General features: G+C 37.6%; 1 protein-coding gene across 1 annotated transcript in view; it reads left to right on the top strand.

Annotated features, from left to right (window-relative positions):
- The first annotated feature begins 3,303 nt into the window (after positions 1 to 3,303).
- The window catches only part of LOC149805053 (uncharacterized), an 85,412-nt gene continuing 72,539 nt past the window's right edge, over positions 3,304 to 16,176 (top strand). The window contains exon 1 of the mRNA XM_089933491.1: positions 3,304 to 3,418. Coding sequence (XP_089789617.1) covers positions 3,336 to 3,418 — 83 coding nt within the window. The 5' untranslated portion in view covers positions 3,304 to 3,335. The remainder of the gene's footprint in view (positions 3,419 to 16,176) is intronic.

A 16,176-nucleotide genomic window follows, 5' to 3' on the forward strand; every position in this document is an offset into this window, starting at 1 on the left:
AGGAATGAGCTAGTCGAGTAGAACATTTATATATATGTGAGAATATACTTAAAGCGACCTACTGATATACGGTACAAACCAACTCCATTTACACCACTTAGTCCAGCTAATGCATTGGATTGTATGTTGTCGCAGAAAAATTATACACTTTGTCCGCAGAAAATTTTTTGACAAAAAAGAAACTGCGATTTATTCCGACCACCTTGACTATTTCTACGAGCTGATTAACCTTTGGATTGATCCAAAAAATGCGAATTAAAGAAATAGTTTGCATTAGCAAATTCTCACTCCGTCATTGATTCGTAAAAATCCAAGGTGGTCCTCACAGCAGTAAATGGCAACTACAATTATCCATTCGAGGTATGGATGAATAAATTACCTAACCCCTGACCTTACTAGAGACGTGTTGTCGGGTAGAACAATTTGACTGAATATGTTTCGAAACAAGTACAATGTGTTCGTTGTCAAAAAAGGAGTCATGTTTGAACAGGAAATTGTCAAAACAGTAATTACATCACAATTAATACTTCCAGTTCAGTACCCACGAATGTAGTTCTAGTCTATTTTTAGAACATTTTTTCCTCTCTCATTTTGATGGTGATAGAAGAGTTTTATTTATGCAGTTTTGGTAGGGATTTAAAGGTAACTGTTTATTCTTGATAATATGAGCTCAGGGTGTTGTTGTCTGTATGTATTTTGGCGACAGTGCACAGTGAGTAATAAGGCCTTGGTGATGATCCGGAAGTGAAATACGTGTTCTGGTTACATGCTGTTATGTTGAGAGTCAATGATCTAAAAAAAGAGCAGGTCAACCTTTGACAAGAACTTCACCGTGAAGTCATCTTTGAAGGTATTTTAGATTAACATATGATTTGCATTGATTGTCACACAGTGGAAAGGTCAGTACTGAGAAACAAATGTAGAGAACATATAGTAAAATTAATTGTGTACTATGTCCAACAGTAGTGCCATAGTACTTTTATTCACAGGTAGATGCAATCAGTAAATTTATCTACTGTGTATTGGACCTTCCCAACAGTTTGCTGTCGGAGAGAAGCAATTTGTTCAAACATGTTTCCAAAGAAAGAAAGTACATTCGTACTCAGCAAATATCGAATAAACAGTGTCATGGTGAATGGTGCTTGTTTATTCAAGTGTGTACTGTTGAAAACATAAAACGTATCACAGGTATAATTGAAAAGGGATAGAAATATTCCTTTCATGTACCGAACTCGTCTCAGCTTTAGAGGCAAATGAGAACACTGAGTAATAATATAATACTTTTTTGTGCTGCTGTGGATAGAATTTACACGGGTCGCATAAAAATAAATTTAAATAAAATTATTAGGTGAAATTATGAATAGTTCGTGTCGGATGTCCCGTTTGGAAGGGGGGGGGGATGTGTTGAAAATTCTATATTGTTAATGATTTTTTCAAATAACTCTCATTCAATATTGAAACCCGTGCAATTCGATAATTTTATATGTGTACCCATCACGAGGTGTGCACTTGCAGGCAAGCAGTTTTGCGGGGACGACACGCTACAGTTTTTAAATAACATAAATGAACATGACCATGGCCTTGATTGTCCACTATATATTTCATTGTCTTAAATCACGGTTAATATAGAAAGTGAAAATGGTCGGACGACATGACTAACCTCCCACCGCAAAAACAAAACAGAGATTGTGTTATTATTATAATTAAGTTTGGAATAATTTTCCTTCGCGTAGTGAAAGAAACATGAGAGTAATGTAATAATTCGATTGACATTCTGACGGATTATAGGATAGATGGAATTTACACAACTACCTGATTCTAATTAAGAGATTTCACATTGTATACTGTTTGATTTTGGTAAATATGATGTTTTCGTCTGAGTTCTTTTTAAAAGGTCACCGTAGTAAAATCATTAGAGATAATCTTTGTGCTACAGTTAAATTGATCCGTTTATTGAGCACATAAAAAATCCCAGCATCAACAGCTCTGAAATGTCAGCATTGCGCTGAAGGGGGGAGGGGTATATCTAGCTCTTATACATCATTTTTTTTTTCCTTAGTGCTCAAAATTATTGCCAAGAAAATAACTCCAACTTGATATTTATTTTAGTCACTATCTCATGTGATTTGCGTTCTTTTAATCCTAAGATATTTGAAAGCTATCTTTGACATGAAAATAGGCTCAAGTATCTTAATTGCAGTTAAGTTTAAAGATTGTACAATATATGGCATATGTTGATCGTACGTGTTTAATACAGCGAAATTGGGACTAAATCTGTGCTAATTATTACATCTGAAGAATTGCTATTTATGCAGCACACGAGGCATTTAGTCCGAGAGTTTGAAGATAAAGGGAAGTACTATATTTAATAATGTTTAATAAAATGTTTTCATCTGGCCAGTGTTCATTAAAACGTAGCTTACACAAGTTTCGGCGACAGTGTTTAAAAGTGGTCACACTTTTCTGAAAGTCTGATGCTAAACAGTGACATTTGTAGGAAATATTAAGTGATGATACTTGTTATACAATAACACTAATTTCGTCACGAAGAATATCATGATTATCAGAAGCTTGATAGCTAAAAAATAAATGACCGAGCGACATTAAAAGTAGGCAGTGCAGTGATGAATATTTAATGTAGATCGCCAAGAAATCCTTAAAATCATAATTCGCTGCCGAGTGCTTGAGTGTCTTACCTCCTAAAATTATATGAAGAAAGTATTGCTTAATTTAAAAATATGTGAGACGTGTACCAGAATTAGATGGGTTACTAACTTCAGTGAGAAATTCTATTCAATCTGATTGTACGTTGGTCCATAAATACATATTTCCATGTCACTGGATATTTACTCGAATTAGCAAGGAGTATATTTTATTTGCTTCCTATATCTGCCTTTAATACGCATAACTAACTATCAAGCAGTTACCGTCTTACTTGCAATTGAGAAAGAGAGAGAGAGAGAGTTGTGCTCAGTTTAAACCTGTGTGTATGGTGCTATGATATGGAAACTTGTGGAGACTTGTAATCTTGGTGTATGTTATTAGTTAACTCGCTTTGACGTTTACTGATACTTAGCAAAATTTAAATTAAGAACTGTGCAATAATACTGAGTACTTTGCATGAATAAGTACATTTTCAACCACGAAGTGAAAATAAAATTCCATTCTGTGTAAATGCGTGTAATATATTGGTACAGGTGAACCGATTTTGACTTCCTAGTAAAATTCTATCGTTATGTGCCATTGAATCCGTCTACACCAATCAGCCATTGAGAATGTGACATACATGTATCAATAGAAATATTTCTCATTTTAGTGGTAGCTCTTGGGAAGAGATGGGCTTTGGTAACCATAGATTTTTTTCCTCTTGCCTAATAACCATTTTGTCCACGCTTTCTGAAGCACTGCGACCAGGAGGGTATGTAAATATGTGCATTTGTTTATCTCTGTCCATCTGTCTGTCTTCTTGATGTTCTCTTCTGCATGCGTGCATTTATATGTGTGTATATATCTCCATGTCAACCCTTTTTTTTAGTAACTCTGAGAGATATAGAAAGTTTTATGATTACTGACTGTACAGTACAATGTTTATAGTCTCGAAAAGATACAAACTCCCGAATCAACGATTTTGATTCACAGGGACACAGCTTTTATCTGTGCATATCGCACAACTCCCGACTTTATTGGCCTCATGATATTATCTCATAAAAGTCGTTTGCCACAGTGTCGTAACACTTAGCAACGTCACATAATATCGCCATAAAGCGATTAAATGTTTACGTTATGTAATAAATAGAGTCTAAAACTCGTGTTCATTTGAAATTAGTCATGACACTGGTTGAATATTAAAATATATCACACGTTGCCAACAGCTCGAGGTTATATTATTATTAACGAATTTCTGTCATTTCACGACAAACGAGCATCCATGTAAAATCATCTATGAATAATCTCTGGTGATGCAAAAGTATAGCCATGTGTGAAAAAGAAAAGTAAACCAAATAAAAGAATTGTACTAATCAGACTTGATGTGCATATTTGTTTTTTGGTGGGGGGGGGCTGCACCTCTGTCCATGGAGGTCTATGAGAAACAAAGACCGTCCTTGTCGTTTTCGGTCATTTTGAAACCCCTTTCTCACATCTGAGGGATCTAAGCTTCAAAGTATTTCTTGAAGACCAACGGTCTCTGCCCAACACGGCTATATGTACTCGTACCTCACTGGGTTAAAGTTATGCCCTGTTTAAGTGGCCATGTGTGCTGCACAGAATCTGTAATGAAGCAGGATATAAAGATGAAATGTATATTTATCTCTTAGAGGTGAAGCAAATTTGTAAACTTTGACAGTCAGTGCATATGTTCTATGTAAAGTGAGGGTTCGCAAAATGCCCGGCAACTCCAGGTTTGTCTCGGCGCTATTTTTCTATAAGCTATGCTTGTTTCTTTTGAGTCATCTTAAGTTCCACTTTTTTGCTTCAACGAAATCGGGATCTCAATTATTTATAAATTTATTACGCACAAATTACAGATATTAATAAAGGATAGCTCTGATACAGAACATTTAGTTAGTTCCTATAAACTGGAAACATTTTCTTAAATATCCGAAAACAAACTCTACGGTCTCTTTTAGTAGCTCTTTATACGACACATCTAGCTCGTACGTTTATTCTTGCAATCTGCTTCATTTTCACACCATTTTTCTCAATCGGACGGTCTCTACTGCTGCCGCTTCTCTTTCCTGAAGATTTCTCCGCAAAGGAAGAAACCCCAGTCCATCCAGACTACCCATGCCATTTCTATAAGTGGAGTAATTGTATGTTTGTCAGCTTCCCTGGTCTCCCATTAAGTTTCGACATTTTCGATTATACCGACTTTCCTGTCATGCAGCATACTTTAATTTGAAAATGCATTGCTACAAGATATAATGGGGTAGGGGCGGGTGGGTTTTGGTTGGTAGTGCAATGTATAACTATTTATGCAATGCAAGTTTTGGAGCTTCACAGTTTTGCCATTTCTGTCTTGTTTAGAAATATAATGCTTATCCAGTTACGACTGGAACACCTCATAGGTCAAGTATTAATATCACTGATTCATTTTGACACATAAATTATTAGATTTATGAGCCATGCTTTCTTTGTACTAAATTTCTTTCACTGCGGAACCAAACAATCCCAATAATCCGACAAGCCATTAAGGTCTTCATCAGTACTCACAGTACATGTTCTATGCTATAACGTCAACTCAACGGTTACATAAACACCAAAGAAGTTGACCACATTGAAACATTTAACAATTTGTTGTGTGAAGCAAACTGTATATCTTAAAGATCTACCTATACATAAAGACGTCAGTTTTAGTTCTATGGAACAAACACCAGTAAAAGTACAGAATGTTATCGAAAGCTTTTCGATAGGTAATGCTTATGTCCCCAATGGTGACTAATTCACCCTCTCATTTTGTTGTTCATTTTTTAATCAGTCTTTTAGGGACGCCACCTTTCCAAGATTTTTGGAAAGAAAACACACGTGTGTATCTAATTACAGACCAATATGCACAATTCCAGTCTGGCTTTATTACATGCGATAGTTAACAACTAACATACCTCAATTATACGTTTTGCCAAACAGTTGATTTCAGCAAGGACATTTTCGTTGTATTTTATGGTACTGTTGTGATATAAGTAAAGATTTTGATAACGTATGACATAAACGGAATCGTCGATGAATTGAAAGCGACAGGCCTCAAAGGAAGCTTTTAAAATGGTTTTCGAGGTATCTTAATATCTAGAACAACGAGTGATATTTCCAGGCTTACTTTCTAACTGGAGGTATCTTAAATCTTGCACCGATCCCGTGGCCTTGGGGTTAGAGCGTCCGCCTCGGATGCGGATTCGAACCCTGGCCGAGTCATACCAAAGACTTATAAAAATGGTACTAGCATCTGCCTCGCTAGGCGCTCAGCATTAAGATGTTAGTGTTAGGACTGGTTGGCCTGGTGTCAGGATAATGTGACTGGGTGGGACATTATGCTACATGTCTGCTACATGATGCCCCAGTGCTAGACATCTCTATAAAATTGTAACAGTGCAGATATCAATATCACTGAAATGTTTTAAAACTACGTTTAAAATCCAAAACACACATACACATATTAAATCTTGCATAGATCCAAGAATTAATTTTCGGTCGCTTTCTTTTTTTGGGACATATTTGAACGATATTGTGTGGGAATTTACACTCCAATATAACTTTATTTGCAGATGATACAAGTCACTTTTTTCTGACATAATCCAATAGCAACTGCTCAAAACCTCAACTCTGACTTGGAACAAATCTCTTAATGGGCAACTAATTTACTTGTATCCTGTAATATTTCTGAAACAGAATTCATTAAAATTTTAAAGAAAGTTGATAAACACTTCCCCCCACCAATGTATATGCTCAAGCATACATCTTGAAGTTTTCTCTCGAAACACTGCTGATGGCACAAACAAATGTGCACTATCATGAAAGAAAGACATGGTCAAGACATTTTGTAATGCGCAGACTTAAAATTCAACTTTATTGAATCTTTTTAGGAATGATATATACCGCTTTTATAGGGTCTATTCTGAAATAAAGCAATGTGGTTTAGGATAATATACTTTACTTTACAAAAGTGAACTCGGAAAAATACATCATGAATCAGACCGAAATCGTGGCTGGCAAATAATTTTGGTATCTATTGAAGCTTTACATCGAGAACTAGGATGGGAAAGTCTTGAATCCACAAATTTATACTTGTATGCTAAATACATCTGGTTGAAGCCATCACTATCTCATATCTCTGATTTCGGCAGCTTAAGTAATATTGCTCGTAGTGATTTAAGTACTATAATGAACTCCCCAGCAGTACACGCTAGAACAGGTCGCAACTAAAACTCATTTCTTCCTTTCGTCAGTCGATAATGGAATGCACTATCAATCGAGACTCGTTGTACAATTGCATAAACGATTGTAATACGGTATTAAATAATAACGACAGTCATGCTCCCAGACACATTTATTTGGGTTGAAGTACGGTAGATGTAAAATTCTTCATGTTCGACCTTGTACAAGTTGCACTTAACGTAAGCAACATTTGTTTAGAAAATAAATATAACTGAATTAACTCTGTCTACACTTCAATATCATCCGCCATATTCAAATATACTATAAATATTTGTATTGTCAAATGAGATGAGCACTCTAAGCCATTGGCTTTCATTCTAATCCTTTATCTGCTGTGTTGTATATCTTGAAATTTCCAATCAAAGATGAATGATATCAGATATTTAAAACTATACTAAATATTTAACACAAATCTTCGTCTAAAGCATAAACACACACAACTGATGTACAACATATATTTTTGGTATAAACAAATGTTTACATAATTTAAAATATGTTGATCATTATAATATGAACTTTCTGTCTGAAAAAAAGGCAATATATATTTACAAATCCACTTGCCTGACTCCGGCACAAGCTCAAATGTATAAGGCAATTACCCATGGGCAACTAACTGAGAGAGGGATACAATATACCAAAGATTTCTTTAACGTCTGTGGTCTGCATAAAATACAGTAACTCTGTGTGAGCTAATTTACCGAATAATGATCGTTTTTAGTTCTTAATGCTTCATGTTCTGCAAGTTTAATACCATGCGATCACGCCAAAATTCATATATCAGCACCGTTATTTAGTGTTTATATGTAGCGCATCCTTCTTTTGCACGCTTGACTACAGTTTATTTCATCTATTGTATGTTTCATTTCCATCATGTAAGCAATGTCAAAAGCCATTTTATTATTTGTGAATACACATTCGTCCTTTAGCTGTGATAAGCTATTGGCCTCGGGTGTGTCGCCCCCAACCCCCAACGACTTTTTCCGAAACGCTTAAAGGCTTTTATGTGTTCATGTGTTTTGTTCCGATATTATGTTGTTTTCCAATTTTAAAAAAATCAAAACATTGAGGCCAGTCTCAAATTTACGTGATTATGTGAATATTTACTATTTAAAGAAAGCTTTGACGAAAAAGGAATAAATATTTATATTTTAACTTATCAGTTATTTTATAATGATAATATTTGTACGTATCACGGATTCCTGCCTATATCGAGTAGGTGTTAAGTGCTAAAATACAACTGGTGAAAATTCTTTGATAGCCGTTTGTTTTGAAATAAAAGGCACTCCTCTCCAACTATTAACTACCTGGAGGATTTCGCTCAAAGCGTGATTCATGTTAGAAAAATGTTGTACCACAGGTGGCATTTATGTGTTGTTCAGGGCCGTAGAGAGCGATCACGGGTCCTGGGGTCAGAAACACCCTGTTTTCTCCTAGTTCTTGTTCAAACAATTTTCTTTTTATTGATGTTAAAAAGTGTTGTTCGGCCCGTGCCCTTTACTAGCCCTGCCCCGTGGATTTATCCCCGCCCCCCCCCCCCCTTTGTCGGCCCTGATGTTGCTTACACGATAATTATAGGATCCTCAATACATACTGCTTTAAAGACAATTAAATGGACAAAAATAACTGTTCTCAAATCAGTCTCAAAAGGTGTATTGTCAAGTATTTGTAGGTCGCTGATGTGAAGGTGTCTGTAAAATTAATGGATAAAATATGTAATCACAAGTCCTTGAGTTTTGAGTATAAATATATCATTACTAACAGATCCTTCTCTCTCTCTCTCTCTCTCTCTCTCAAAAATCTAGCTATTTCCAAATACTTTACAAATCCCTATATCTTTCTATATGCATATACTTGTCTGCTTTTGCTGTTTCATCTATATCTTCATTATAACTCTCTCTAATCAACATGTATATCTTGATGTATATTTACATGTATATTTTGGGATAACTATAATTATCAGCTTTAAGGTGCCAACAGAGCAGCAGGGAAGTTCTACAGACCAGACGGTTCCGCCAAAATAAACCTTCCTACGAGAACTTTCTCCGTAGAAGCCTCAGAAAGCAGAAATAACGCTTCCTACGAAAATTAATTTGCGTAAATTCGTCACCGAGTGCAATTTTTGTGTGCAAAATCAATGATTCTGGACAAGTAAAAAACAAGGATTTTTAGGGGGGGGGGGGAATTTATTTGGTGTCGTGTGTGCTGTCAAAGTTGGGCTGCGGATCCTAATTTTACCTCGCATTAAAACAATATACTTGAAAATAATATGAGTCCGAAAGCTAGTACAGTTGGAGAGCCTCATTCTGCCAGATTAGCGCGAGAGCAATTAGCTGCACTAAAGAAGCTTATTCCGACAAAACAATTATTTAAGAGAAATGTTCGTGGTTACGAAGATGTACAACATGGAATTTCCGAGGTTTCGTCGAAATGGTTGAAGCCAGTGACCGGAACAATCGAACAAGTTGTATTTGGTGACGAAAAAGATCAGGAAACTAGGAAAAAGGGAATTTTTCCTATGTTGAAAGGTATTGAGGAACAATCACGAACATTACCCGAGCGATTAGCAATTGCAGCACAACAAGGGCGACAACCTGCAATTGCTTATAAAATAGGTAGTAAGGGAAAAACCGTAGTAGGAAAACCGGGAGTAAAAAAAGGGAAGTTTAATATCGAGAATTTAAGAGAAAATTTCACCGATGAGGGATGGGAAATATATCACGACCGCTCTCGACACTGTATACCATAGATCGAATTGGTCAATTTGCGGAAGATATGTTTAGTGTTCGAAATGAATATTTGACTGAAATAGGAAGGGGAAAATATAAAACCCGTAATAGTTGGTATGGTATGTTATATAAAGTTTATGCGGAAAAAACACAGGCGAGCGAAAGGGATCCATTTTTTAGAAGATTTTTAGAAGCAGCAGACGATAGATATAATTATAATAAGCAACTAGCGGAAGATATAAAACAGCAAGCGAAGGAAAGAAAACAACAGGAGAAGGAAGAAAAAGCTAAAACACGAAGGAGAAAAGTAATACCACAGGAAGATATTCAACCACAGGAACCAATAATTCAACCACAGGAAGAAGATATTCAACCACAGGAATTAGGAGCTAGACCAAAAGAAAAAATTCCACCTCAGAAAAAGGAGAGAAAATCAAGAAGGAAAAAAGATCAGAGTGACGAACCGATAGTTGCACCCGAATTCAAACCATCTGCGGACAATGGTTCGTCAGTAATTGATACTAGAATATCCGCTGATAATTATTTGAACAAGAACATGTTGTATCTACTTAGTAACGATGGTTCAAGAATTATGATGGCTGCGGATAATTCTCCGGAAAATAAAAGATTATTTTTGAAAAAAGATATTGCTGATAAAGTCGAAGAAATTGATTGGCGGGCGATAATTTATTTTGGTAGTTTAGGAAAACCAATAGATTATTCTGATGAAAATTTTATAAAATTTTTATCGGATGTTGGTAAATACAAATTATCAGTAAAGATGCCGACAAGTCCATCATCTACAAGGGCGAGTGATACATTAATCCCCCAGTTTCCCCCCCCCCCCCTTCCTTCCACCTCCCTTCAGAACCATCACCTGAGGCAAAAAGAACGGTATTAGATGTAGGAACGGAATATTCTCCCCCCCCCCCCCCGGTACCAAGTACTTATAGTACTGAGGATATGCTTCGCGAAGGTAGGCGGCGTCGTTTTAATCTGGGACCTCGTTATTTTCAAGGTGACGAAGGTCGGTCTTTTCGCTCCTCCCCCCCTCCATTGCCACCGAAATCTCCAGAACCAAAGACAGGAAGCGGATATACCATTTGTCCTGACAGTGTTGTCAACGATGTATCTCGCCTCGAGGTATTAATCGGAGGAAAACGAGCCGGAAATAACTCTCGTGAAATAATTAACGAGGCCTCAGATATTTGTCAGCGATTATTCCGCGGTGGCATCATTAACTCTAAAATTTATAAGGATTTCGTTGATGAACTCATCGATTAAAATAACATAATTGAAATAACATGATTGTTCACAAGCATCAACGCAGACCAAGACAGGTCCGCATAGTAAACTCTCGATTGCCCGTATACAAATATATCCACGGCAATGGATTCGGCGATATCATTGGAAGTCTCGTTACGCGAATAATACCTAAAATCGGACCCACGATCAAACAATTCGGATTAAAAGCAATAGGAAAGATCGGCGAGACTGCCATTTCTGGTATTGGCAATTTGGCCAGCAAAGGTTTCAATGCTGTCAAAAGTAAAATATTAAATTTAATGCGCAAAAAACAACCCGTCAAATTACCTAGCACCAGAGAAATGCCACCCGAAATCAGCAAAGCCATAAACGACGCAGCAAATAAAAAAATAAACGACCTAGCGCAGGAAGTTGCTAAGACAAATATAGCGCAGGAAGTTGCTAAGACAAATCTCGCAAATGAAGTTGCTAAAACAAATCTTGTAAATACAAGTTTTATTTCAGGCAGCGGTCTTCGTTTTAGATGATATTCTTAATAATAAATGTTCGCACAAGTGTCAAACGAAGTGTTCGACATGGACGAGCCTGTAGGTAGAGACACATCCGTGCGAGATTTCCAGTATTTCTCATACGACGCAGTGACACCAGATGCACCTAATCGCATTGAAATTCAAGTTCACGACACAACGAGATATTTTCTTCCATCAGAGGCATATATTGAATTTGGTGGCGAATTAAGGAGAGCTAATGATACCAATTATCCAGCAGATTCCAAAGTTGGATTTGTCAATAACGGAATTATGGCTTTATTCAAGAGCGTCACCTACACGATTGATGGAAGAGAAATTGAATCAATTACAGATAACGCTGATGTTGCAACGACGGTGATAGGTATGGCCAGATACTCGAATGATTTTACCAGGTCAGCTGGTCCTAGTATGATGTTCGCCAAGGATACTAACGACAGTGCCGATCATATCCAGTATAACATCGCTATACCAAATGATGCAGCTGGTGCCGGTCCCGCCACCCAGATGGCGGTAATGATCGACACCAATCCCAATTACAATCTCGGATTTGCCACGCGGAAAACTATGCTGGTTGGTCCTAGTTTAAGATTCTCCTGTGCAATTCCACTATCCCACATTTTTGGATTTTGTAGACACTTCAGAAAAGTTATCTACGGAGCGAAACATACTATTTCGTTTATTCGAGACCCCGCGAGTAATGATAGAGCTATCTGGAGAGACAATGCTACTGTTCCTGATGCAGGCAAGGTAATCCTAAACAAATTTACCTTGTGGATGCCAGCAATAACTCCATCGATACTTGTGGAAGAAAAATTATTGTCATTTATGAATCAAGGTGGTAAATCCGTTATGTCCTGGTTAACAACAACAACCGACTTTACCGACATTAATATCAACGGAATATTTACCTGGCGAATTGCATCACAGCAGGGCTTTTCGGCACCTAGACATATCTTTATAGTTCTCCAAAACACAAATAGATACGATCAAACTCACAGTCATATGATATTTGACAATTTCGCAGCAACAAACGTATCACTGAGAATAAACGGCCAACAAGAACCATCCGAGGAAATATCAATTAATTTTCCCACCTTTTCGACAGCCCGCGCGTATCATCGCTTGCTAAGTTTCATGGGACGCGATCAAAATATCGATACAGGATTACAAATATCACAGATGGATTTTAATACTCGCTACCCCATCTATTACTTTTCCTTGGAACATCTCGACCTGGTAAAACAATCCGTCGTTGATATCCATTTCAAAGCCAGAATTGACACAGGTGGACAAGTAGCAAGAGCCATCGCGGTGATTCTCGGTGATAGAACAATGATCCTGGAAGGCATCAGTGGTAGAATGAGAATTATTGACGCACCCGTAGAGAACATGTGACAAATTCCAAATTTAGATTAAGCGATTATTAATATGCCATACGAACACGTCAGTGTAACTCTGACCCCGGGTCAGATGAAAAAGCTCCAATCAGCGATATCAAAGCGATGCGGTATGAAATTAACCCTGAAAAACGATCAAATTCAAGGCGGGCCTAACAAACTATCGCTGAGCAAAAGTCAACGTGAACGATTTATCAAGGCCAAATCAGCAAATTCTGGCGTTCATGTGAGCCTTTCCATAGGCGCAATCAGAGACATGGTCAAAACTGGCGGATTTCTTCCTTTCCTATTGCCTCTGGCGAAACTAGCTCTTCCGGCGATTGGAAAGGCACTAGGATTGGGCGCGCTCGGAGGTGTAGGTTCTGAATTAGGCTCCACAATAATGCGAAAAATTACCGGAGGAAGATATCGTAAAAAAAAGGGATCCGGCCTTTATCTAAGACGACCCCCGTACGGATCCGGCCTAAGTCGAGCCTACCAGCCTCAAATTTAGATCTAATCAGCGAAGTAAAGAAAAAAAAAATAAAGTTTTTCAGAGGCGTATTTATGCGAGATCAACTACCAGAAAAACCAAACCCTACCGAGACAGGAATAATAAATCTTGATTCAAATACCGGTCCTGGCACTCACTGGGTCGCCTACGCGATTAATCCTCGCGAGGTTGTTTATTTTGATTCGTACGGATTAGCACCACCAAACGAATTTATCAACTATGTGTCTTCACTGAGACTTCCGGTTTGGTATTCGACTCTTCCAACACAAACATTAGCAGATCCACCAATATGCGGCCCAGAGTCAATTAATGTTCTTGATGCAATTTCAAAATCATCCGGTCCTTATCACAAAATTGTATTTGAATACGCCGTAGATAAATATCATGGTTGACATTTATGGTAGATCCCTCTTCAGGAAGGAAAAAACAGAAGCAGGCGACATCGATACATCAAAATTTGCAACCAAGAGCGATATTAACAATCTTCTATCGCTGTCAGAGGTGGACCCTGGCGAAGTTGCTGTTTTTCAGAATACCGAGGGAAGATTACACACCAGCAACGTGAAAATAGCTGATATAATCAAGCGAGAAGAATATAATGATCACATTAGTCAATTTACTCGCCAATCGGAGATGGTATTAAAATCTATCGCTGATATTAACGATATCATCGCGGAGTTTCCACCAAAGGCCGATCTCGTGGATATAAAACAAAACAATAGCGAGTTATCAGCGGCGATGCTTCTAAAGTCCGATAAGGCATCAACCGACGATTTCCAGGAAAAAATAACAAAAAGATTTAACAAGCTAAATAATGATCTTAAAAAACTCGACGACACATCAAGTAAATTCGGTAAAAAACTCGAGGAAGATATAAAAACATTCATCGATGCCTCCTCAACTACACACAGCGATCTCATCGAGAGAGTAAAAAAAATCAACGAGGAAATTACCAAAATAAATATCTCGATGGGTCAGAAAACATCAATCGACGATCTCAACAAAAAAATCAGCGAGGAAATTAATAAACTCAGCGATGTTGTTGCTCCCGAATTTGCCAAGGGGGTTAACGCGATACGTGAATCGATAAATGAGAAAATAAAAAAAATCAACGATGAAATAAAAATCATCGAGGATAATCATCACAATGACGCTAACATATTAACTAATATGATATTAAAAAGGGTCGAAACATCAGTGCACGATAGAGAAATTCTAGATATTAACACGAAACTTCTCGACGCAACCACAAAAGTTAACGATATCAACACAAAAATATCGTCAATGAACCTCGGAAGATTATCGCGTATTTCGATGCCAGAGGAGGTAGAAACAAAAAATCTCCCCTGCAATGTGCCATTTGTGTTTAGGACATACAATTATACTTGGGAACCTGGAAACAGTATCGGGTTTTATTTCAACACGCCAATTACTGGCATATATCGAATATATGTGATTTCCGAGATAAAATTCAATATAATAGTGGAACGTGGCAGTAAAATTCATGAATTCTACCCTGGATTTTTTATTATTTCGCTAAGTAAAGGTAGCGATATGTTATGCGATCTAGAACCGCCAGACAGAACCACCACAGGACCGGTGAATTATTTTGTAATTTTCGAATATTTATCGGGATTGAAAACAGTTGGTATTCCAATATAAACATAATTGGTAATTCCGTAATTGTTATCGTAGATTCATAAATGACCGCATCTGACTACCGTTACAATCAGGCGCGATCATGGCAGGATTCACTAAAAAAGCTACTCGACGAATATCAAACAAAAATAAAGAAATACCAGCGTAGATTAGTTCCCATCGATGTTGCTGTGTACGCGGTAAGTGCAATTATCGCCGGTGCTGGAATAATTTTATCCGCGGTAACAACAATCGCGCCGATCGTAGCAACGATCATAATTTCATCAACAACGACAATCGCTGGTGTTCTCAATATCATCGCAAAAAAGATATCCTCGTGCACAAGTGAAAAGTTATCATTGTACAAGAATAAATTATCCCAGGTCAACGACGCGTACTCGAAATTATCATCGTTTCTTTCTGAAAGTCTCAACGATGGCGTTATCTCCGATCCAGAATTTTCGGCAATGATCAGTATTTACTCGGAGATTGAACAAATGAATATTAATAATGTCCGAACTAGCCCAGATCGTGACAAACACGACACCGCCGACAACAACACTGATATCGCTAAGTTCAACCAAGCCAGAATTTAGCATAAATTTTTCAACACCAATCAGCGTCAAAGAAATTGCACTAACACAACTGCGTGTCTACAACAGCTGGCCCAATGTTAGATCGACGTCATTCGGTAAAATATTATCAAATAATTCGCTTGTTTTTGCCAACAAAAACAAACCCGATGGAACGCCCGATTGGATCGTCGTTGGCATACCAACAGGCAGTTACGAAATTGATCAGCTGGATAAGGAGTTTACCACCAGAATATCAAATATAACCGGCGATGCTACTCCGGGAATAAAAATATCCTCGCACGATCCAACTCTATCGTCGATGATAGAAGTGAAATCGCCGTACATGGTAGATATTTACCAATCATCGATTAGGACCGTGCTAGGTTGGCCCAAAATCGCACCTCTGGCAAAACCAGAAAAACCAGATTTTATTATTCCAGGTTGGCACGAGGAAGCTCCTCCAGAGCAACCGGAGCCAAAAAAATCAGATTTTACTACTGATGAGGTATGGAGGGAAGATAACAAACACAAGCCTCTGATCCACAGCGCCATCAATCTCATGAATAACCACAAATTTGACTTGGTAATGTTCGCTTTTACTTTTATTAACGAAAGAATTCTCTC

Source organism: Sinohyriopsis cumingii, chromosome 2, assembly GCF_028554795.1.
Source record: "Sinohyriopsis cumingii isolate HCF-2022 chromosome 2, ASM2855479v2, whole genome shotgun sequence".
Taxonomy (NCBI): domain Eukaryota; kingdom Metazoa; phylum Mollusca; class Bivalvia; order Unionida; family Unionidae; genus Sinohyriopsis; species Sinohyriopsis cumingii.